The 23,833-nt window shown below is 34.7% G+C and overlaps 1 protein-coding gene across 3 annotated transcripts in view; it reads left to right on the top strand.

The window, feature by feature from the left end:
* Positions 1–23,833, top strand: part of SKAP2 (src kinase associated phosphoprotein 2) — a 209,655-nt gene that overhangs the window by 13,653 nt on the left and 172,169 nt on the right. For all 3 annotated transcript variants that reach the window (XM_050785454.1, XM_050785452.1, XM_050785453.1), the window contains exons 2-4: positions 4,521–4,626; positions 5,248–5,273; positions 15,311–15,418. Coding sequence is in view for 2 of the 3 variants with exons in the window: in XM_050785452.1 (XP_050641409.1) it covers positions 4,521–4,626; positions 5,248–5,273; positions 15,311–15,418 (240 nt within the window). In the remaining variant the exon portion in view is untranslated. The remainder of the gene's footprint in view (positions 1–4,520; positions 4,627–5,247; positions 5,274–15,310; positions 15,419–23,833) is intronic.

Below are 23,833 nucleotides of genomic sequence, written 5' to 3'. Positions count from 1 at the left end.
TAAGACTCTGGTATGTTTTACCCACTGTACCATGAGAGCTCTTGTGCCAGTTCATGTCACCTTTTCCATATTTGAAAAGTCCACAGTTCATCTGCAACCTGTAAAAGCACGTGCTGAGTAATCAGGGAAGGACATCAGAACAATCAATAACTTTTCAATTAGCCATTTTCCAACTTTGGGCATTTGGCTCCATTGATTTGCATGTGCCCAGTTTAACTGATTTTTATGTTTTCATCAGTAGCTGTTTGGTCAGAGCCATACCCTGGTTTAACAGAGAAGAGCTTGTCTTTTTTTTTTTTTTTTTTTTTTTTTTTCCTAACGGCAGCTTAGATTCTAGGCTAGGATCCCTATCATATTAAGTTTGGTGACAGCACATCTCAGTGAAAGCAAAGAGAAATCTGGCCCAATTCACAATGTAGAGAGAGATGTGGAATTAAGTTAGTAAGGCCATTGGGGGTGCTGTGTGATTGGTTTTACCTTTATTTTATTGATCTGCGGCTGAGCATATGGTGGTAGATTCAGCTCAATTTTTGCTCCCTCCCCCATACAATTCAGGCCATCATGGAGGCTGAGTGTGTGTATATGCATGTGCCAGGAGGTATTGGGTGATTGGAGGATTAGGCAGGAAGAGGAGGTGTTACCTTTGTGACTTGTTTTTAACCTCCAGTCTGCAAGCCATATTCTAGGCTGTTTGATAGCTGGGGGTTGTGAGGACAAGTGGCCAAACTGCTTTTCAAGAGTGGGAACCTGTGCTAGATACTATATCCAGAAGCTAAGAGTTATTTTATCATTTGCAAAAAAAATGTAAACTGTTCTGACCTAGTGTAGTTCCACCTTTTCACTATGTGATCTGTGTAGAAGTTGGTAGAAAGCAGTTAGTGTGTGTGTTAGATACTTGTCCCAACCACTGGTGACTCTAGGGAAAGGTGGGGTGACTGTTTTTTAGGAGGTCTATATGTTAAAAGGGGGAAAAAAGGAAAATTGGAGTACTATTTAGTGATTTGGTGTGTTTGCCTCTTAGGGGTCTCCATGGCAATTGAGAGATTTCTAACTTAAACTACTTAAGATTGCTGAGCCAGTATACGTCATCTTTTAATTTTGTTTTCAGACCTTGACATTTATCGGCAGAGCAGTTGTAAATCTGATCTTTTCAGAGGCCTTCTCCCCCAGATCCTTACAGCTGTACCATGAGATAAGGTTTACTCTTGACAGTGTTGAGGTGTAATAGTAACTAAAATCCCATCACATTTACTTTCACCGGGATAACTTTTTCCTGCTGATGACTTGGGCTGGGGTGGAGGCTGATGGAGATAGGGGTAATTCTGGGGTTAAATGCAAGCAGTGCAGACCCTGCAATCTATTTGGCTGCTGGCCCGGAGGCAGGAGATGGGGGTTGGTGGGGGTAGTTAAACCTGGTAGTTAAACCCGGTAGTTAAACCCTTTCCCGTGGGCGCAGAGTGGGCCTCACACGCTTCTCTCCCGTGGCCAGTATGCGTGAGAGTGTGAGTTGAGCCCCTCCCTCTGAGGAAGAATTCTAAAAACCGGGCTAAGAGTCGAGCGAGGGGGGCTGACCTTTTCTTGTAATTAAATTACTGCGTTTCCCTGAATTACGGGCAGTCAGGAATGGTGAAATCTACATATTAACCGAGGAACACGACCCTCAAAGGAAGGTAGAAGAGGGCTAACGCTCTTGTTAGTTTACTGTGCTTGCTAGTTTACCGTTTGCAGGGCTATTTAGAGCACAATAAAAAGCTTCAAATCTCTTCTCCAACCAGCCAGAAGAGCACTTGATTCGCCCAAGACTTTTATTGCTCGCTTTTGAAATATTACCCTGGCTCTGAGCTGCAAAGCCACAGATCCAGCCCCGTTTGTCTGGCGAGGGCGCTGCCCCAGACCTGGCTCTCCATGCTCACAGCACCGCCTGAGAGAAACCCTGGGGTTTAGATGTGCGTGTCTCCGACTGCAGAGCTGGAGCATCTCGCAGCCCTACAACTTCTTTGCGGCGCTTGGTCTGTCTTTGCGTTGCGAGATCAGGATCGGTGTGTTGTTCAGGCACCAGCTGAAGGCCACCGGCATGTCTAGGAGTCTCCTGTGCCTGGAAGAGGCTGGTTTCATCCGATTCTAAAAGAAACGGGTAAAGTGTAGATTTTAAGAAATAACCTAGGTTTCAAAAGTTTAAAAACCAAGTCTGTGGACAATCAACAAACTAAAATTATTTCAGGAACTGCTTCCAGTTTAAAGGTTTTTTTTGTTTTGTTTTGTTTTGTTTTTTTTTTAGCAGAGCAGTTTCTACCCTCTCCACATCACCTTTGAGAAATAATCACGAAAAAGGCACTGTTTATTAAATAATTTTAGTTGCTTTAAACCTTTTCTGGGAAAAGCTTAGGAATAAGTATGTTAAAAAAGGCTACTCTTAAAAAAAAAACAAAAACCCGTACCCAGTCTCTGAATTTCTGCCATCCTTGAAAATTACCGATTCTTCCTGCAGTTGCACACTCTTTCAAAAAAAATACTTTGTCATAAAATAGTAACATGGATCAGTATTTTAAAACATGTTTGGGGGCGTTAGAGAGCACTATGTAGAGTATTTATTGCATCCTTTTTTTTTTTTTTTTTCCTGAGTTTTTATAAAACTGAAATGACCTTTTAAAGAAAAAACTCTTGGGGGCAATTTGTTGTTATTACTTCCAGAGATAGAAAATAGATTCTGTTTGTTTAAACTTGGATTGTATAATGAAAATGTAAAATAGGCAATTAAATACTCATGGAAGAAGGAATCAAAGGCAAACATTGAGTGAAAATAACACTAAGCAGACTATTCCCCAGTCACTGGGCCAGTGATTCTTCCTATTGAGTCTGGTTGGAAGAAGAATCAGCAGTAGGGATGTTGCTTCTTCCTTTATTCCACTTTCTTGCAAAAGTTAATGTAATGATCTGAGGGGAGCCAGTGATCTTTCCATTTCAGCTAATGTCTAAATGTCCAAAGGTTGCTTGGTCTTCTGGGTACAAAACTTAAAGCATTTAGAGCAGCATGCTTCTTTGTAAGTTTTGTTATTTTGAATTCACTTTAGAAGTCTGTGTCTAATTTGCACTAGTACTAGATTATGTCTCTATGTCCCCCTCATCAAAATATAACTCAAAGAGAAGCTGTGACATTTGCTTTCATTTCATTTTGATACTTATTTTTAACACATTTGTTGTTAATAGACTTCAAACCATAAGCTATTTTTAAAAATTATTACAGTATTCTTAATTCTTTTACTTGTCATATTGACTTAGTGAAAAATTACCTTTACACATTTATTATGAATGTATAGAAGTTTAATCAGCTTTCCTCATTGGATCAAGATACTTTTGTAATCAAGAATTACAAACATTCATCCCATATACTAGGTTTTAAATGGTTAATTGTAAGTACAGTTGAGAGATTGTTTACCATACTACTTTGAATTATTTATATGTAATATTATTATGTTTTGATGCCATACAAAGTAGTTAAGGAAAAAGAAAGTAAAACATATATCCCTTCCATATGAAATAATCAATGATTTATAGCCATGCCTACTTAAACACCTTTTAATGATATCCTCCATATTAGATATTTCAAAATGAGCTGTGAAATTCTGAAAATAAAATTAAAATTGCACAGTATTTCATGAATAAGAAGAATGGAACTAGTAAAAAATTAAACCTGTAGTGTAAAAAAAAAAATTTTACACTAGAGAGAACCAGACAACACGGTAATTTAGAAGTTTACTAAAATTAAAAAAACAGAGGCTATGAGGGAATGTTACATAAAGCCATAGAAATCTTATTTCTTGGTAACTATATTTTTATATAGTGCAATAATTTATGTTTGTACTTCTTCCTTAAGAAGTATCTCAGGTGGTAAACCACGGCAAGAAGCAAGAGCTCACAAAACTACACAGCTGGTTATCTTTTTTATTTGAGGGTAGTCAGAATGAGTGGGTAGGTAGGAAGGAGGAGGGCTTGATTTGGGAATCTTGGCTAGAAAATTGGATTTTCTTTTTCCTTTAAAGCATTACATGTTGGATATACCTGAAAATTGATTATTCTAGGGAAAACAGACCCTTGCCAGAGACATTAGCTTATATTGATACAATGTATGAATGACGTTTTCACACCGGAACTTACAAAATACTAGAAAAGGATATTAACACATGCATAAAAACTTGGTGCTTGCTTCCATATAAAAGAATTGGCACCATAGTTTATTAAAACTTGTGTGCTTCTTTCCTGTTTAATGATGCCAAACATCCAAATAGTATTTGCTGTGGTAAGCATAAATACAACATACACATTTTATTAGCTAAGTGGTGATCAGATTTGTTCAACTTAGTATTTGAAACATACTTCAACTGTTACGCTTTGGAATGATAAATATAACAAATTGTACAGGTATTAACGCTTATGTGTAGAAACAATCATTGTCCTATTTATCTTCACGAAACCTTTATTTCTTATAATTTGTATCCTGTTTCTTACATTGCGTGGTTTAGATGTTGAAACATTTGTAGCAGACACACTGAAAGGAGAAAATTTATCCAAGAAAGCAAAGGAAAAGAGAGAATCCCTTATTAAGAAGATAAAAGATGTAAAGTCTGTGTAAGTCACTTACCTTTTCTTTACTGATTTCTTACATAGAAGCAGTTTTGTAACTAACATTTTAATAAGAAATCGATTATTATGGAGTTAAATTTTTAATGTTCTAATTTGATTGGTGTTAAGTATTTTTAAAGGGCAAAAAATAGATTTCCACTATATAGTTTTTAAACACAGATATGCTTATAATGCCCTTCTTGATTATGTATTTTTCTGAGCATTCTAGCAGAATTCAACTGTTTATTTTGATTATCTGAGGGTATATTTGGTTTAAATGATAAGACAAAGGTAAATTGAGGATTTTAATATACAGAAAATACCTCAGACACTGAAGAAAGATAATCCTTTTAATTGTTACTACTTTAAATGAATAAATGTAATATATTTACATGTCATAGATATTAAGATATGTCCTCATTTTACTACTGTACTTAGATCTTTAAAAATTATTTAAAATTTTTAAGCATTTTGGAATTGTCATTTCAGGACAGGAATTAGTTTTTTCTAATGTATATCTAGGTGTGTATTTTTAATATAGATTTTGGATTTTAATTATTGTTACTGATTAGACCTTGTTTTGATTTTTCAACCTCATTTAAAAATATAATGTTCTTTATTTTGTAGCTATCTTCAGGAATTTCAAGACAAAGGTAAGTTTTTATGTTTGGCAAACTTGAAAGTTTTTTTTTCCTCTGTGGAGATTTCAATAGGATAATCTAACACGTACTGAAATTTGATAGCTGGAATCAAAATTTAAATTTCTATAATGTGTACTTAGACCTTCAAGATGAGAGTGCTAGCTCCCCCTGCTGAGAAGAAAATTAAACAGTATATCCAGAATTTACTCTGCACAGTCTTCCGACGCAGAAATCTTATGCACTTAACATTCTTAGGTTTTGTGTTTCTTAGAGTACATTGTGGCAGAAATTTGTCAGGAAAGGTGAAAACCTCCAATTACATGTGGAATAACTTGGTGAAGCAGAGGTGAGATATTAACCCACTGCCATTTATCACTGCAGAGATTATTTTATAGTGGTAGGAGAAGGGCCTGTGGCTGAGTGCTCACAGGTAATGTTTTTGAAGGACGTTTTGAAAACAGTATAAATTTTTGTTTGAGAACAAACAATAAAATCTTTTTCAAGTGAAAGTTTTTATTTTCCTTGTGGTTATTTTGATATGAATACATAGGGGCCATAGACATTTTTTAAAGAAGGGAATTCAGTTTCATTTTTTTGGAAATATGTGAGAATGCTGATAACCTGATTGTCTCCCTCTAGATTTGAGAGACAGCTGCTTAGCAGACTGAAAAACCGATCAGGAAAGGTATAGGAACTTCCTACTACTTTATATATTCAATTCTTTAAGGGAAACTGGGTGTGGCCCTTACTTCCGTGGTACTTATTCATGGGTTATGATGTACAGCTTGTGGATACTGGTTTGAGGGTCACAATATAAAGTTAGTTAACCTCCATAGAGCTAGGTTCCGGATTTGAGGAAGACACACAGGGTGGCATCTTCTAACCAAAGCTAACAGATCCCAGAGTAAATCATATTTGTGCCAACTGATAAGTGGGAAGGTGGTAACAGTTTCAATAAACAAAGTAGTTAACCAGACAAACCTAAAATCAATTAAAAGGAAGTCACAGTTTATTTTCACATTAGATCATCAAGATTGGTATGATTGAAGGGAATGAGAAGAAATTTTTTTTTCATATTAAGATTTTTAACACTTAAATAAAGAAATGAGCAGGAAACTATTACCTGCAAGTACCCACTTTTTTTGTGCTCTGCAAGAAATCCTAATCTATGGGTTTAATTCTGCTGCATTTTGTTTAGATGAATGTAGAAATGAATTTATGCATTTTAATTATGACATATAGTATACTTTATGGAAGAATATTAGATACCAGATTCTGCCTCTCTTAAAAGGCATATTCCAGTGATTATTGAACTTGCATTGTGCTTTGTGGTTTAATTATTTGTGCATTTAAAATTTTTAAGCTAAAAAAGCATGATATGAAGCAATTGTGTAATTGCATATGGATCAGTAATAGTGTAGAAACTTTTCCTTTGGTATTTTGTTTTAGAATTCGTTCAGGTGTGTGGGTATTAAAATTACATTACTGAGATACATTCTTTGTCTCTAAAGAGAATGGAAATTTATATAGTATTTGATAGAAATTGAAAAATGAGCATAAAATAGGAGTTCAAAAAGCATAGAATTTAGGGATTGCTCATAATCATTTTCCTCTCGATAAGTCATTTGTAGTTCAATACTGCTGTATTGACTTAAATAATTATGAAGAATGCCTGTTTAAAAGTAAGCCTGTAGATGAATTAGGTGTATACCTTGGAGAAATTGAGCTGAGTACTTTTATGCCATTGTATACTCAAAGTATATTCAGCTTTGTTCTAAAAAGACTATTCCTGTACTTTGTTAGGCATAGTAAAGGGTACAGACCTAATAGTTGCAAAGTAATTATTCAAGATATAGTACATCTCTTTTTAAAAATAGGAATTTATTTTCAGGTCTCTACATTGAGTAAATTCAATTCTAAATATGCTTTGGGAGTGTTGCCTTTTCTCCACCTTGCGTTTTCCCCTTGAGGTTTTGGATTATCTTTATACAAGGAGGTCTGGGCAGAATTCCTTTTGGCTGTTTTCCGTCCTTTCTCTTCCCTCTTGTCTCTCTCTCTCTCTAGTCAATGTAGGGTCACATTGTGAACATAACCTTTTTCCTCCTTTCTACCTTTACACCCTTATTTTATTTACATATATGTGTATATATATTTTAAATGACAGTTAAGTATCATTTTGATGTCACTATTGGGGGGAAAAAAAGGACCAGGTAGAGAGTTCTTAAATAAAAAGAGTTAATGCAGATTTATTCATATTTAATAAGTTATTAATTTCTCTAATGCACACAGATGTGTATCATCCTTCCTTACTTCCCTCACAAATCCTTCCCTTCTACTCTATATAATCTCCCATCCTGAGATTTAACAATACAGATTTTACAGTTTGAGGTATTTCTTTTTTTTTTTTTTTTAAGACAGGGTCTCACTCTGCCTCCCAGGCTGGAGTGCAGTGGCACCATCTTGGCTCAGTGCAACCTCCGCCTTCCAGGCTCAAGTGATCCTTCCACCTCAGCCTCTGGAGTAGATGGAGCTATAGGCACTTGCCTACATGCCCAGCTAATTTTTTTTTTTTTTTTTTTTTTTTTTTTTTTGTAAAAATAGGGTTTTGTCATGTGTCACAGGCTGTTTTCTAGTTCCTTGGCTCAAGAGGTCAGCTGCCTCAGCCTCCCAAAGTGCTGGATTACAGGCGTGAGCCACCATGCCTGGCTGTCGATTCTTAAAATTTAAAATTAATTGAGTTGATATGGTAGTTGAAACACTAGGCTGCATAGATCTTAGGATTTTTTTTTGATATTTCCAATTTTTTGGGTGAGAATAGTTTACACTGGTAGAAACTTATTTTATTACTGTGGTTTCTAGTTATTGAAGCTTGTGTATTAAGCTAATGTTTCAATTGTTTATATTAATTTCCATAGAAAGCTATTGTTTTACAACCTTCTTTTTCATTTAATTTATTAAAATTCTTCTTTTATCCTTATATGTGCAAGTCTTGATTCCTCTGTTGAAGAGATCTGACCGACTGCATCTTTAGAATAATTATCAGCTGATTTTCTAAATTCCTTAATTTTACTTGTACTTAGGAAAGATTTGAATCTAATCAGCTAGAACACTTCTTGCTGAGTCTAGTCCTTGTTATTCATTTGAAATATTGCTGGTTTTATCTAGAACAGATAGTTCCTTTTTATATCCTTCAAAGTATTGTATGTAACAGAATAACCTAGTTTCTTTTTTCTTTTCTTTTTCCTTTTTTTTTTTTTTCTTTTTTTTGAGATAGGATCTCACTCTGTCATCCAGGCTGGAGTGGAGTGGTGTGATCATGACTCACTGCAGCCTCAGCCTCCCTCAGCTCCTTTGGGAGGCTAAGGTGATTCTTTTTCCATCTTAGCCTCCTGAGTAGCTGGGACTGTAGGTACGCTGCCTGTGTATTGTATTTTTTTGTAGAGATGAGTTTTCGCCACGTTGCCCAGGCTGGTCTTGAACTTCTGGGCTCAAGAGATCCACCCGCCTTGGCCTCCCAAAGTGCTGGGACTTACAGGCATGAGTCACCATGCTCGGCCAACAGAAGAACCTAGTTTCTAACCTTAGTGTTTTACTTGCAATATTGCCTCATACTATAAAGTATCCTCCGGAATTTAGGCTTCATGCACTGGAATTATGCTATGTGATTATTTCAGCATTGTTCTCTATCACATAACAAGGTCATAGGTCTCTTAATGTGACTTGAAATAATTATTTTTGCAATGAGAATATATTACTATTTAGTAAATACTGTTATGGACTATTAACTAGAATTTTCTAATGCTGTATATGTTAAGTACATGATAAAAAAATTTTGCCTGTAGTTGTGTCTTGATCATGTATTAGTCTCGGTTTTCTCCAAAGATGATTTAGGTGTGATTGCTTTCTTTATAGACTGATTTACTGAAATAAGATAATGTGAAAGTAGATAGTAGGTGTTTAATAAATATTATTGCGTACTTTCAGATTCAACTTTATTTGTCAAGAAGATTTAAGTTAATCTTGATTCATAAATTCGGTTTTCAAACAATTTGGGGGAAAATTATCAATTATTAAAAGAAGGGTGTATTTATTAGCATTACTCAAATATTTCATGAGACTTTTTTTTCAAATTTGTAAAATGTTAGTGTCTACAGTTTTGTTTTGTTTGTGTTTTTTTTTTTTGAGATGGACTCTCACTCTGTCGCACCCTGGCTGGAGTGCAGTGGCACGATCTCCGCTCACTGCAACCTCTACCTCCTGGGTTCAAGCGATTCTCCTGCCTCAACCTCCCGAGTAGCTGGGATTATAGGCATCCACCTCCATTCCCGGCTAATTTTTTGTATTTTTAGGAGAGACAGGGTTTCACCATGTTGGTCAGGCTGGTCTCGAACTCCTGACCTCAGGTAATCTTCCCACCTTGGCCTCCCAAAGTGCTGGGGTTACAGGCGTGGGCCACCGTGCCAGGCCTGGTGTCTACAGTTTTGAAAAAGGGGAATATATTGCTTCAGGTGCTACAGCTAAAAAGTCTCATTTTCTCCTTTAAAATCTTTTTGCTCTAATTGTCAAAAAAAAAAAAAAAAAAGATTTTGCCTTAGTATTTTATTGATATTGTAAAATATGCGTAGATTTACTTAGAAAGCAGTTTCCTTTCACCTTCTCGCTCATACTATTTCTTAAGTTTATTAATGGACTAAGAATAGCAGAATAAGAATAGCAGAAAAGTCTGAAGTTTGGATGATGTTTAATTTCCTTTTTTTACCGTTCCTAACATAGTGTGTTTTCTGTTGAATGATAACTCCACAATGAAATCTGAGGAAATAATTCACAGCTTTTTCCTTCTATCACCTACCCCCACCATTGGCCTTGTACAAATGTCTCAAGCATGTTTGAAATGACGGGACCTATAGTAGTAGAGTATATTTCACAGGCAGTGCTTGAAAAATGGTATTCTTATTTTAAAGCTCTGCGCCAGTTTCGTGCCAGAAGTTGTCTTCAGTATTTGCATGCTGTAAATTAGCCCTCCTACTGTAGAAGAATTACGAGGAGAATCTTCTTTTCAGTGACCTATATCCTTCAAAGCCTTAAGAATGAAACTTCCCTGAAGAAATGACAAGTTAAATGCTTAATTATGTAAATTTAGTTATATATTATTACTTGAAATATTAGTTTAGACAAGTGAACTAAGTAGAGAATTAGAAATTAATTTATTTTCACTAGAGTAATTTTTCCCCCTGTTTGTCTTTCAGTAAGAAAGAATGGTTATCACTCAGATTTTAGGTACAGGTTTAATAGTATCCCTTATCCAAAGTTCTTGGGACCAGAAGTGTTTCAGATTTTGGATTTTGGGACATTTGCATATATATAATGAGATATCTTGAGGATGGAACCTAAGCATAGACACTAAATTCATTTATGTTTCATATACACCTTGTAATTTTGTGCATGAACTAAAGTTTGTGAACATTGAACCATCAGAAAGCAAAGATGTTAGGCATAGAATTTTCCACTTGTGTTGTCATGTTGACAAAAAGTTTTGGATTTTGGAACATTTTGGAGTTCTGTTGATTTAGGGATGTTCAACCTGTATATTACTTCATTTCCTGTTTACCTGATTGTGTTTAAAATAGGACTGTTCTGAAAAAACAAGCAACAAATTGGGTAAATCAGCTTCAATGATTGTAGAGATTATGACTATTCAGTTGTTGTTGGGCTACATCTCTAGGCATTTGGGAAAATGTTAATTGATAATGAACCATGTTAAAAAGAATGGCTAATAGTAATTTGATCCCAGCTAGTATAAATTTAAAAATGTTTTCAGAAAAATATGCTGCTGTAGTATGATTAAACCTTGAGTTTGTTGCAATGTTTGTTACTACTGAAATTATAGGAAGGTAAGTCTTGGATCATTGTCTTTTATTCTGTTAAATTTGTATCGTTAATTACACTTTTGAAAGTTGTGGGATAAATCAAATGCTTTTCTAGGGAAACAAGAAACAGTATTAATGAGCAACAACCCCATAATTATCCTTGTGAGTACATAACAGGGACACATTCATGTCTTTTCTTTGCGCAATAACTTTTACAAAGAAGTATTTTTAAACTGATCATTAATTTTATGACCACAGAAATGAGATGTAAAATTTATGCTATTGTCAGTGGCACAGGCTTACAGCACCACTGACATTGTGTGTGATTGTAATAGAATGGCTGCCAACTAATGATTCTGTAGACATTTCATTTGAGTGTGCTTTACTTTTAGATGTGTGATTAGGCTGTAATGCTTTCACTTATGTCTGTAAATTGTATTGGATATGTTTACCTGATGCCTGTTGTTGATTTGGAGTTTAGTTTTGTATTACATAAGTGCAAGTTGAACTTTTTTTTTTTTTAATTTGTAGAAGTCTTTGCAGGTTTGACTACAAATACTCAGCCCTAGGGAGGAAAAATGCTTTGCACTACTCAACAGCGACCCCTGTGTTCAGTTAAAACTCCTTATAAGACAGCAGCTTTTACTCTTTATTGGGTTGAAAAGAAACTAGAGGGGAGGAAAAGGGATGGACCATCACTGGAACAATAGTAAGATGAAGAAGACCATCTTGAAAAATGATGTGTCCTTTTAACTATATGCAGGTTAAAAAGGGGCTATCCCTGTATATATAACGTATAGATTCTTTGCTTTCTGAGTTAATTCAAAGGATTATGGGGAGAAAAAAAATAAGGAAGAAATGAAGCCAGTAGCAGTACTTAGTTCATTTTATCTTAGGTAAATATAAACATCACACTGATTTTTTTTTTTTAAATACTAGCAGAAAACTGCAATTCTTAGAATGGGTAAGTTGAAGACAATTTCATTTTAATATATCACCCCAAAGCATTTTATTTTTATTTTGATTTTTTGAGATGGAGTCTCACTCTGTTGCCCAGGCTGGAGTGCAGTGGCATAATCTTGGCCCACTGCAGTGGCACGATCTTGGCTCACCGCCTCCTGGATTCAAGCAGTTCTCCCTGCCTCAGCCTCCTGAGTAGCTGGGATTACGGGTGTCTGCCATCATGCCCGGCTAATTTTTGTATATTTAGTGGAGGCAAGTTTTGCCATGTTGGCCAGGCTGGTCTTGAACTCCTGAGCTCAAGTGATCCACCTGCCTTGGCCTCACACAGTCTTGGGATTACAGGCGAAAGCCACCACACCCAGCCTATTTTTTTAATAAAAACAAAACCATAACTTTCTATAAAAGTCAAAACCATGACTTTAATAAAAACCAATCCATGAAAGGCTAACAGGTCTTTCACCTTTTAGTGATCAATTTGTGTAGAATAAATACTCTGAACTCATATTAGATATTGTTGAGTTTATAGCTTTAGTAATGAACTTTTGATATGTATGTATATATTTATACATATTGAATAATGAATGGCGTTTGCATTTGTGTGTATGTATGTGTATATAAATGCGTATATACACATATATACATACACATATTAATGGATATTCTCAAAGGATAATAAACTACTTCTAATTTTAAAAACTAAGTTTTAATTTTTTCTGTTTACTTCCACACAAAATTTAATATAATTTAAGCCTGAACATCTGAATTTTTTTTCAAAATCTTTGCTATTATTATTTGGTTTTACTGTTCTTTTTAAATAGTCATAATAGCAAAATACGCCACATGCTAAGTGCTAGTGATGTTTTTGAAGTATCCTAATACGTTTTTTTGCAGCAAGATTTTTTGTGTGAGATAGGAAATATTCTTAGAAAATTCATACCACAAAAATTCTTAACTTCATTAAGAATGTAAAGATACCCTAACAACTAAGAGTAACTGAGAATTTCTTGATCCCTACTGCTACGTATTCCATGAACTGTCATAACATGATCAAAACATTTTTACTAGCACTTTATGAAGTTCCTTCCTACCTTATATTTGAATTCAGAGCACTCTTCTTTTGTTAAAAAAATTTTTTTTTAGAGATGGGGTCTTGGTCTGTTGCCCAGGTTGGAATGCAGTGGTGCAGTTATAGCTCACTGCAGCCTCAAACTCCTGGGCTCAAGCGGTCCTCTTACCTCAGCCTCTCACAAATGTGACTACAGGTACAGGCCACCACACCTGGCTAATTGTTTTTATTTTTATTTTTATTTGTTTTTGAGATGGAGTCTTGCTCTGTTGCCCAGGCTGGAGTGCAGTGGCGTGATCTCGGCTCACTGCAAGCTCCACCTCCCGGGTTCACGCCTTTCTCCTGCCTCAGCCTCCTGAGTAACTAGGACTACAGGCGCCCGCCACCATGCCTGGCTAATTTTTTGGTATTTTTAGTAGAGACTGGGTTTCACTGTGTTAGCCAGGATGTTCTCGATCTCCTGACCTTGTGATCTGCCCGCCTCGGCCTCCTACAGTGCTGGGTTTACAAGCGTGAGCCACCGTGCCCAGCCTGTTTTTATTTTTATTTAGAGGTGTGGTCTTGCTATGTTGCCCAGCCTGGTGTCTAATTCCTGGCCACAAGTGACCCTCTGGCCTCAAGCATGCTGAGTAGCTGAGATTATAGGCGTGAGCACTGCCACCAGCCTAGCACTTCTTTTCATAAGAGAAATATCGTAAGGGATCACTGAGTGTTCTGAAAAGGACTTTGAATATCTCGAAAGAGAAAGAAATTAAGTTCCAAAGAATGAGTAGTATTTATGTGTTCCTTATAATTTTAACTGTGGGAGTAACATCACCGTATTTACTGTACCTAGTAGTGGAATCCCTAAGAATGACAATATAGCCATCTCTATGTTCTGCCCTTGTCGTCTTAATGAGAGATGTCTCTGTGATGACAATTGCTCATGAAGTGGCAAAACTATAAGGAAATAGAGAGGAATATGTATTTAAAAAAAATTATTTGGACAGTGTTGTCTTGAAAGAGGCTATTTTCTCTACCAGAAATGTGGTAACAAATAGGGTGACACCCATCAAATGGTTGTCAGAGGACACAGATACCGTTTTGGAGAGACAAGTAGCTTTAATCTGGATCTGCCAGGAACTGTGGTTCAAAAGTAATACTGTAGCTACTCTGCAGTTCCAATGGGGATTTTCCTTGTGCTTTTTGGGTAATCCCTGAGGTGGCTGTTTTTCTGTCATGTAACTTGAATTCAACAGTCAAATAATATGGAATTAAGCATACATTTTTCTTTGTTGTGAAATCTGGGTGAGAAATGAACGCTTATGTGTAACTGGGCTAGCAAATATTTGTGTTTTTTAAAAAAATTATTTTAAATGATTACATGGAAAAAATTGAAACCACAAGATCTTGTGGAGATTAATTAGCCTAAAATAGAAAAATCAATCAAAAAATCGACCAACCAACCTAGGATTTGAAAATCAAGTAGGAAACTGGCCAGAACATTAAAAAATAACAACATACCATTGAATGAAACTGAAAGTATATAGTTTGTAAATTACCCTTACTTGAATTTCAAAAGATTATGAAAATTTTAAAGCAGTTTTTTCTATAAAAGATTTGTGGTCTGGAAAATGCAACGGATTATTTTTAATCCTCTCTAATCCTGTTATTTTAATGAAAATACAAAATATTCATATAGCTTCAAATTATTAGTTTCTCATAATTTTTCAAATTATTGAGTAGGTAAATGGAATTACTTGTATTGTGTTTTCTGTTGTGCTTCCTGGGTTTTGTTGTTGTTGTTGTTATTGTTATTTTGGTTTTGCTTGTTTGTTTGGATATACACTACACTCTGTTTTACCCTGTTTCTACTTTTTGGATTCTTCTTTGTAGAGATCATCATAAGTTTGGACTGTATTCTTTTGTGTCAATAATAAGCAATTGTATAATGACCTTCAAAAACTCTTACTATATCTAGGTTACAATGGCTATAAACTAAAATAAGACCTGTTTTTACCTAGTTTTAAAAGTTTTCTTTGTTTTTCTATGACAATGACTCAATTTAGTAGTAAGTAAAATTTACCTCTTCTAACAAAGTAACATTAGCATTAAGTAACATTGCTTTAAATGGCTAAAGTATAAAAGGCATTTCTCTGATTTTTTTTTAACAGGTGATGCAGAAGATGGGGAAGAATATGATGACCCTTTTGCTGGGCCTCCAGACACTATTTCATTAGCCTCAGAACGATACGATAAAGACGATGAAACCCCCTCTGATGGTATGTGACATTTTCCCACATAACTGTGACACTCACACAAAACAATGCTATGTATATAGGTGGTAGTTTTATGAGAAAGCAGATGAACATAGAGGCTTCGGTTAACTTACCTTTACCAAAACCTTCTAAGGAACAGAAGAGCTCTCTCTAGTGGTTCTAGTAAGGTTTTCCTAAGTATGTAATGGCTTTTCTTGAAAATGTTCTTTACTAAAATTTTTGAGAGAGTGCCTGTATCATCATATGAATATTATTAGTAACAGTTTGTTAGTTAATTTAATATTATCAGATTCTTGCTTAATTTTATTGTGCTACTTAAAGGCTTATTGTATTATTTATTTTATAAATAATAAAAAAGATTTTTGATCTATTTTTTTCTGAAAACTTTATGCAAAATGAGTTAATACAATATTAAGTTAATTTTCTGACATAGCCTCTTCACATTGAGACAGGTTTTTATAAAATGTTTCTTTTAATACACATTTTCATTTTTATGATTGTCACTTAAAAGTGCCCCATATTATGCAGTAATATTGCAGTGTTTGTTGACTGAATTAGTAATAAATTTATCTCTTAGTAATTTCTAAAAGCTATTGAATGTTGCCAAAGTTATGAAACTTGTTTTTAGTGTAGTATGTACTTTCTCTGTTATAGCCATTGAGTATATCTCCATTATAGAAACCTTATAAGGGTAATATATAGTTATAAATTAAGACTGTGTATTGATAAATTAGTCATGCATGTTAATTTGTAGCACTCAAAGTTTCACATAGACATAGAAATGAATAATACCTTCTGCCACTATGTGACGATCAAACTGTGCAGTTCCATCTCTAAATACAATTGCTGAATGAAAATATGCTTCCTGCAACAGAACACTTCACATTTTATGTTATCCAGATTATTCCCTTTGGAAACATAAATTGCTTTTATGAGGTATAAAATTATGTCTATTGCAGAACGGGGATAAGTCAAGTACATGCATAAGTGATAAACATTCTAACCACTGATTCAGTACAAAACAATCTTTTTTTATATCCAGAACTTTGTACAAAGTGTAGCAATAATAGTCATATCTATTTTATGTTGAATGTTATGCTTTGGCAAACATTTAATTTCTTTTTTTAAAGGGAGGGTTTTTTTTTGCTGTTATATTCACTTTCTATTTTTTAAAGAGATAATCATTTCTTTTCTCTTCACCAAAACCTCATCTTCAAAAAGCATTTCTACTAGAAAATGTTTTATAATTAAATAAATAATATTTTCAGGCAAAACAATGAATTGTTATTTAAGTGGTACTATTTTTCAGACGCATTGCAATTGCTTTATTTCTCTGTAAAATGCTGGTGTATATAAATATGTGTGTGTATACACACAAACACAGAATATTTATACTAAGAGAGACATATGCAGAATATATTCATAGACTGTATGTACATAGTTTCTTAAAATAGCGTAAATATTTTGATATTCAGGGGAGTGCTATGTGTATTCTTGAAAAATTTGCAACCTAAAAAGAAATTCAACAATTAAATATCTATGAGAGCCAGAAATCCTCTAGTAGCTTGTTAGAAAAAATAAATTATTATTAAATTATAGTGCATTTACATTGTGTTTTCTTTTTAAGAGTAAATAATTTATCATATATTTTTATAACCAAATATTCAGGAAATACACTAAAAGATTTGTTAAAAGGTTGTTTTATTGATTTTAAATATTATTTAATAACATTTATATGTAACATCAAATTTTTTGTTAATAGTGCCTACTCTTTAGTGTTTAAGCAATTCTTGAGTAGATTAAAACTAACCTGTAGTATTACTCATTTTTGATATATAAATAATACTATTTTTGATACTATCACATTTTCTTCTAAGAATATCATTATTAAAATTCATTTTTAAACTACTACGTGGACATTTAATATTCACTGTAAAATATCATCTCAATGTATCAGTCTTTCTCCCTTCAACTTAGATTTTGTGTGTGTTCTCTTTCCTTTGATGGATAAATTTCCTTCATCATGTGACCTCAGTCTAATAATGTGTTAATTCTAAAAAAGATAATGCATTTAATGATAAGCATAACCAAATTAGCACAGGTCACCAAACGGCCTTTTGTCAAATCAGATTGTTGTTTTGTCCTTTTGACTTTTACCTTATGGTAGGCACTAACAAAGTATCTGAACTTTGATGGGCTATAAACTCTAAACATGATATGTATTTTTCATAATGCTAATGTAATTTTCAAGGTACCAAAAAGGTCAAACCTGCACATCTCTATGTGCATTCTAAGTCTGTCTTTTGCTTTAATATTTCTTTTTCTCTGTTCCTGTGGTTCAAAAGTTCACTCAGTTCCCAAATGGCCACCTAATTTTCCAGTTATTCCCTCAAGCCATATGTGTTTTGGTTTCTTTATGGTTTATTAGGTACTGTAGGAAAGTAGCATAAGTTATATCTTCTAATGAAATTCAAGCACACTTCAGTGATGCTTCGACTTGATTGCTAGTAGCAATTAAATCACAGCCAAGAAGAATAATGTATAATCTCACAAGGTCCAGGCACCATATAGAAATCGAATGGGGATGAAAACAGCAAAAAGAAAGTTTCCAAACCCTGCCAGGTATGTTGTTTTCAGCCTGCCTTTTTTTTTTTTTTTTTTTTTTTTTTATTGGCCAACTGCCTGATTGATAGCAAAATCATAACTTGCTGCATGCTAACAGGCAGAGTTCACTTGTAGGTTATTGTGAGCTGATAAAGGGTTAGATGCAGTTTTGATTTTCGCATTGGACCTTGGTACACCAGATTAATGGAATTTCAATGAGAGACTAGAGTAGCCACAGCTTTGTCAGAGAAACAGATGGAGATTCTATAGTCATGTCTACTCATTAATACTAGTTGCCTGAAAGGTATGCTGCTTCTCTATACAAAAGAGTTGATATAATTGATTTTTGAGTTGTACATTGGAAAAAAGTACCTTATTGATGACTAGAATTGTAACATAGATGGTGACAGATTTTTGTATAGCTCGTAGCATAAAAATATTGTACTTTGTAAATTTTTGTTTTCCCTCTTTGGAAATGCTTCTTATGTTTTATATTTTTTGAGAAGAACTGCATTTTGAGACCAATAGCAAAAAAAGAGAGAATGACATGCCAAATTACCTTTTTAGGAAAAAGAATAAGAATCTATATTTTATTTATAAATGATTGCATGACTGCTGTTAGAGTTTAATTTTGATATTCTATTTAGAAGAAAGTATACTTATTAGGAGTTTCATTTTATTAGTTTATGCTTGATTTTTTTCTGGAAAACAAAAAAGCAAATCATAATAGTTTCTAGACTATTGTATATCACCATTAGAAGTTTTATGCTATCATGTGGCCGGATATATTGGAGTGTCAATATAAATGGTGCATGTCAGTAATCAGATAAAGTTAGAGATAATGAGATTTACAACCTTAAAGAATATCCCTTTCTGTACACGTTAAAATGCTTAGGCACTAAGGTGAGTAGATACAGAGTAGACTTTAGACACTATATAATTACTTGGGTTTCCATTTTTCTATTCTGAAATCATTTTTCATTCATTTTTGTCATTTGTGAAAGAAAGCTTCTAACTATATAGCACTGTGGAAAGTCCCTAAGGTAAGGTTTTGAAAGGATTCAGTGAGCTAGAAGACATATATTGGCTCTGCCCGTCAATGATAGGTCGAAGGATCCCAATAGATGTTTGTTACAAATCTGATTCAGTCCTAGACCATAATCACTTTGTGGATAAAAATCTGGAACCTCTAGGGTATGAATACAGGTAGGCTAAAATGAAGCTGAAAATATAAAACAGTCATTTATTGTCCTGGTGTCTTTCTAACTAAAAATTTCTGAATAAACTAGGTTACTGAAAGGCTGTGGGCATTTCAAGGACATAGGTTTGTATGAAGAAATTTTTTTTAGGAATGAAACTATTTTTTAAATCTCAGGGATTAAGAAAAAGGCTGAACTGTTTTTATCATAATTTATAATATTAAAAAGATGTTTTGGTATACCTTTCTTTACAAAAATCCAATGAACAAAAATTTGGATTAATAAAGCATATAAATCATTTTTTCCAACAGATTTCTTTAGAAAGATTGTCTCCAGGATGCCTATAAATAATTAGCTCTTAGAAAGTGTCTAAAACAGGCTTAGATATAAACCTATCCATGTGCACACACATAAATTTAATGTACCAAACTTTTGAGGAAGTCTTTTTGTGTGTAAAATTAGGTGTAGCACTAATCAGTTCTTACAAAAGCCATGAAATAGATGTTTTACTTTTCTCTGATATGAGTATGAAACAATGTTTAAAACTAGATAAAAAGGTTTTTTTCAAGAACTTAGCATTTAGGGTAAGTATGAAACAATGTTTAAAACTAGAAAAACAATTTTTCAATAACTTAGCATTTAGGGTGGTTTTTTTTTTTTCACCTACTATCATATTTTTGACACCTAAAATTACCTTTGTATTTTGTTCTGAAAAATGTAATTAGTTTTCTTGCACATATTTTTGCATATATAACATGCATTAACATTGCACTTTCGTTTTTAAAATTTTTGGGTTATCTTAATATGCCAAATTGCTAGCTTATGTATGTTTTAGCAGTTTAATAACAATGATTCTTTTAGTCATTGTGCTATGTGTGTAGCACAGGGATTATAGTTGAGGAAATGACAGAAAGTAGAGGACATATTTTTAATCCTCAAGTTATATATTGTGCAATTGGGGATGTAAAGTACACAGATGTAAAATATTTTTGTGATACAAAGGTATATATTAGTAAATAAAACACATAGTCATTGAGAATTATCTTTCTAAGTTTTTATGCTATTGATCAGGAAAATTCATCAGAATAAAACAGAGTGGACAGATGATACTATAACAAAGTGAGCTAGATACGAAAGATTGCAAAGGTTAAATAAAACTCAACATTATGAAAAATAATGCATCTTTAATTCAGCAAATTAGCAGTTATTTACACAGTACATGAAGAGGAGAACAAGATACTTGGACAGGGCAATTGGGGGGTGAATAAGATAAAGTTCCTATTTTTAAGAAAAATGTAATCTAGATGGCAGGAGAAGATAATCACCTAGAATAAGGTAACTAGCAATCTAAATTATATTAAGGCAGATTCCAGAAAGAATAAATACTACATACTATAATATTCAATTTATTTGGTTTATACCAAGGCAAATAGTTGGTTTCATTGATTTTTACTTCCTGATGTATTGACTGAATCAGCCATATGTTTTAGCATCCTGTCAAAAAAACCACAGCATAAACTTTATGCCTAAATTCTAAGAGATTGTGGAGGGAGGACCTTTTATTTAAGTGAGTTTTATGTGGGTCTTGAGGTTTGTTGCAGAGAATGGGAAAACAGACTGAAAAGAACTTTTGGAGTTCAAGCTCAGAAACCAGGTTTTCATTATAATTGATGATAACTTTATTGCCAAGGACAAGTTGCTTAGGCCTTTTTGGATTTTTATTTTCTAGTATATGAAATGAAGAGTTTGAACCAGGTAATTGCTTAGATGTTCCCTAGAGCACTAAATGCTTGTGTCCCCACATTTCAGAATTAGTAAATTGAATGGTGGCAGTGAGGTGATGTTATCTGCGTGGAGAAGATATGGGTGACGACCAGAGGTGGTGTTGAATAGGAAGGAGTGGAGGGGGTCTTGGAGGTCGGTGCGTGATTTATAGTAGGAGCTGAATGCCAAATTAAGGAATTTACCTTTGATTTGGTAGTCATTAAGAGATCCCTGATGGAGTATACTGAAGTGAGGGATGCAGATTTGAGGGATATTGTCCTGGCAGTTGAATGTAGGTTAAATTAAGGCATAGAGACCATCTAGTGGAGGTAGCAAGCTAAATGCTTTGCTACATTACTTATTTTTAATCATGACAGTATCTCCTTGAGGTAGATAGTACTATCACTATTTGACAAATGAGGAAACCTAAGAATACAGAGGTTAAGTGATTTGTCCAATGACATATAGCTACATAGTGGCAGAACTGGAATTTGAATTCGTGTCTGTGAACTGTAAGGATCATGCTTTGCTCTTAAGAGAGTTACTTTTTCCCTCTTCCCCAGCTAGCATACTGCTCTGCTGCTTTTGATTAAGGGAGTGTTGTTAAGACCCTGGGTTAGAGAGGTGGATATTGTACTGAAAAGGAAATGATTTTCTAGCCCCTTCCTACTCAAAGTATTGTCAGTAGACCAACAGTATCAGCATCATCTGGGAGCTTGTTAGAAATGCTAAATCTCTGTCTCCACCTGATATAGTTTGGATATTTATCCCCGCCCAAATCACGTGTTGAATTGTAATTCCCAGTACTGGAGGTGGAGCCTGTTAGGGGGTGTTTGGATCATGGGGGCAGATCCCTTATGGCCTGGTGCTGTCTTCGTGATAGTGAGTTCTTGTAAAATCCGGTCATGTAAAAGTGTGTGGCACCTCCCAACCTCACTCTCTGTCTCTTGTTCCTGCTTTTACCATGTGTTGTGCCTGCTCCCGCTTTGCCTTCCACCATGATTGTAAGCTTTCTGAGACTTTCTCAGAAGCCAAGCAGATGCCCAGTGCCATGCTTCCTGTACAGCCTTCAGAACCATAAGCCAATTAAACCTCTTTTTTTTCTTATTATTATACTTTAAGTTCTGGGGGGTACATGTGCAGAACGTGCAGGTTTGTTACATAGGTGTACACATGCAATGGTGGTTTGCTGCACCCATCAACCTGTCATCTACATTAGGTGTTCCTTCTAATGCTATCCCTCCCCTAGCCCCCCCACCCCCCGACAGCTCCTGGTGTATGATGTTCCCCTCCCGGTATCCATGTGTTCTTATTTTCAACTCCCACTTATGAGTGAGAACATGCAATGTTTGGTTTTCTGTTCTTATGTTGGTTTGCTGAGAATGACGGTTTCCAGCTTCATCCATGTCTGTGCAAAGGACGCGAACTCATCCTTTTTTATGGCTGGATAGTATTGCATGGTGTATATGTGCCACATTTTCTTTATCCAGTCTATCATTGATGAGCATTTGGGTTGGCTCCAAGTCTTTGCTATTGTGAACAGTGCTGTGATAAACATACATGTGTATGTGTCGTTATAGTAGAATGATTTTTAATCCTTTGGGTATATACCCAGTAATGGAATTGCTGGGTCAAATGGTATTTCTGGTTCTAGATCCTTGAGGAATTGCCACACTGTCTTCCACAATGGTTGAACTGATTTACACTCCCACCAACAGTGTAGAAGCATTCCTATTGCTCCACATCCTCTCCAGCATCTGTTGTTTCCTGACTTTTTAATGATCACTGTTCTAACTGGCGTGAGATGGTATCTCGTTGTGGTTTTGATTTTCATTTCTCTAATGACCAGTGATGATGAGCTTTTCTTCGTATGTTTGTTGGCTGCATAAATGTCTTTTTTTGAGAAGTGCCTGTTCATGTCCTTCACCCACTTTTTGATGGAGTTGTTTGTTTTTTTGTAATTTAAGTTCTTTGTAGATTCTGCATATTAGCCCTTTGTCAGATGGATAGATTGCAAAAATTTTCTCCCATTCTGTAGGTTACCTGTTCACTCTGATGATAGTTTCTTTTGCTGTGCAGAAGCTCTTTAGTTTAATTAGGTTGCGTTTGTCAATTTTGGCTTTTGTTGCCATTGCTTTTGGTGTTTTAGTCATGAAGTCTTTGCCTATGCCTATGTCTGAAGGGTATTGCCTAGATTTTCTTCTAGGGTTTTTATGGTTTATATCTTACATTTAAGACTTTAATCCATCTTGAGTTAATTTTTGTATAAAGTGTAAGGAAGGGGTCCAGTTTCATGTTTCTGCATATGGCTAGCCAGTTTTCCCAACACCATTTATTAAATAGGGAATCCTTTCCCCATTGCTTGCTTTTGTCAGGTTTGTCAAAGATCAGATGGTTGTAGATGTGTGGCATTATTTCTGAGGCCTCTTTTCTGTTCCATTGGTCTATATATCTGTTTTGGTACCAGTGCCATGCTGTTTTGGTTACTGTAGCCTTGTAGTATAGTTTGAAGTCAGGTAGTATGATGCCTCCAGCTTTGTTCTTTTTGCTTAGGATTGTCTTGGCTATATGGGCCCTTTTTTGGTTCCATATGAAATTTAAAGTAGTTTTTTCTAATTCTATGAAGAAAGTCAGTGGTAGCTTGATGAGGATAGCATTGAATCTATAAATTACTTTGAGTAGTATGGCCACTTTTCATGATACTGACTCTTCCTGTCGATGAGCATGGAATGTTTTTCCGTTTGTTTGTGTCCTGTCTTATTTCCTTGAGCAGTGGTTTGTAGTTCTTCTTGAAGAAGTCCTTCACATCTTCTGTAAGTTGTATTACTAGGTACTTTGTTCTTGTTGTAGC

This window comes from Macaca thibetana, chromosome 3, assembly GCF_024542745.1.
Source record: "Macaca thibetana thibetana isolate TM-01 chromosome 3, ASM2454274v1, whole genome shotgun sequence".
Classification (NCBI taxonomy): domain Eukaryota; kingdom Metazoa; phylum Chordata; class Mammalia; order Primates; family Cercopithecidae; genus Macaca; species Macaca thibetana.
The sequence above is the reverse complement of the archived record's forward strand: the minus strand, read 5'-3'. Positions and strand labels throughout refer to the sequence as shown.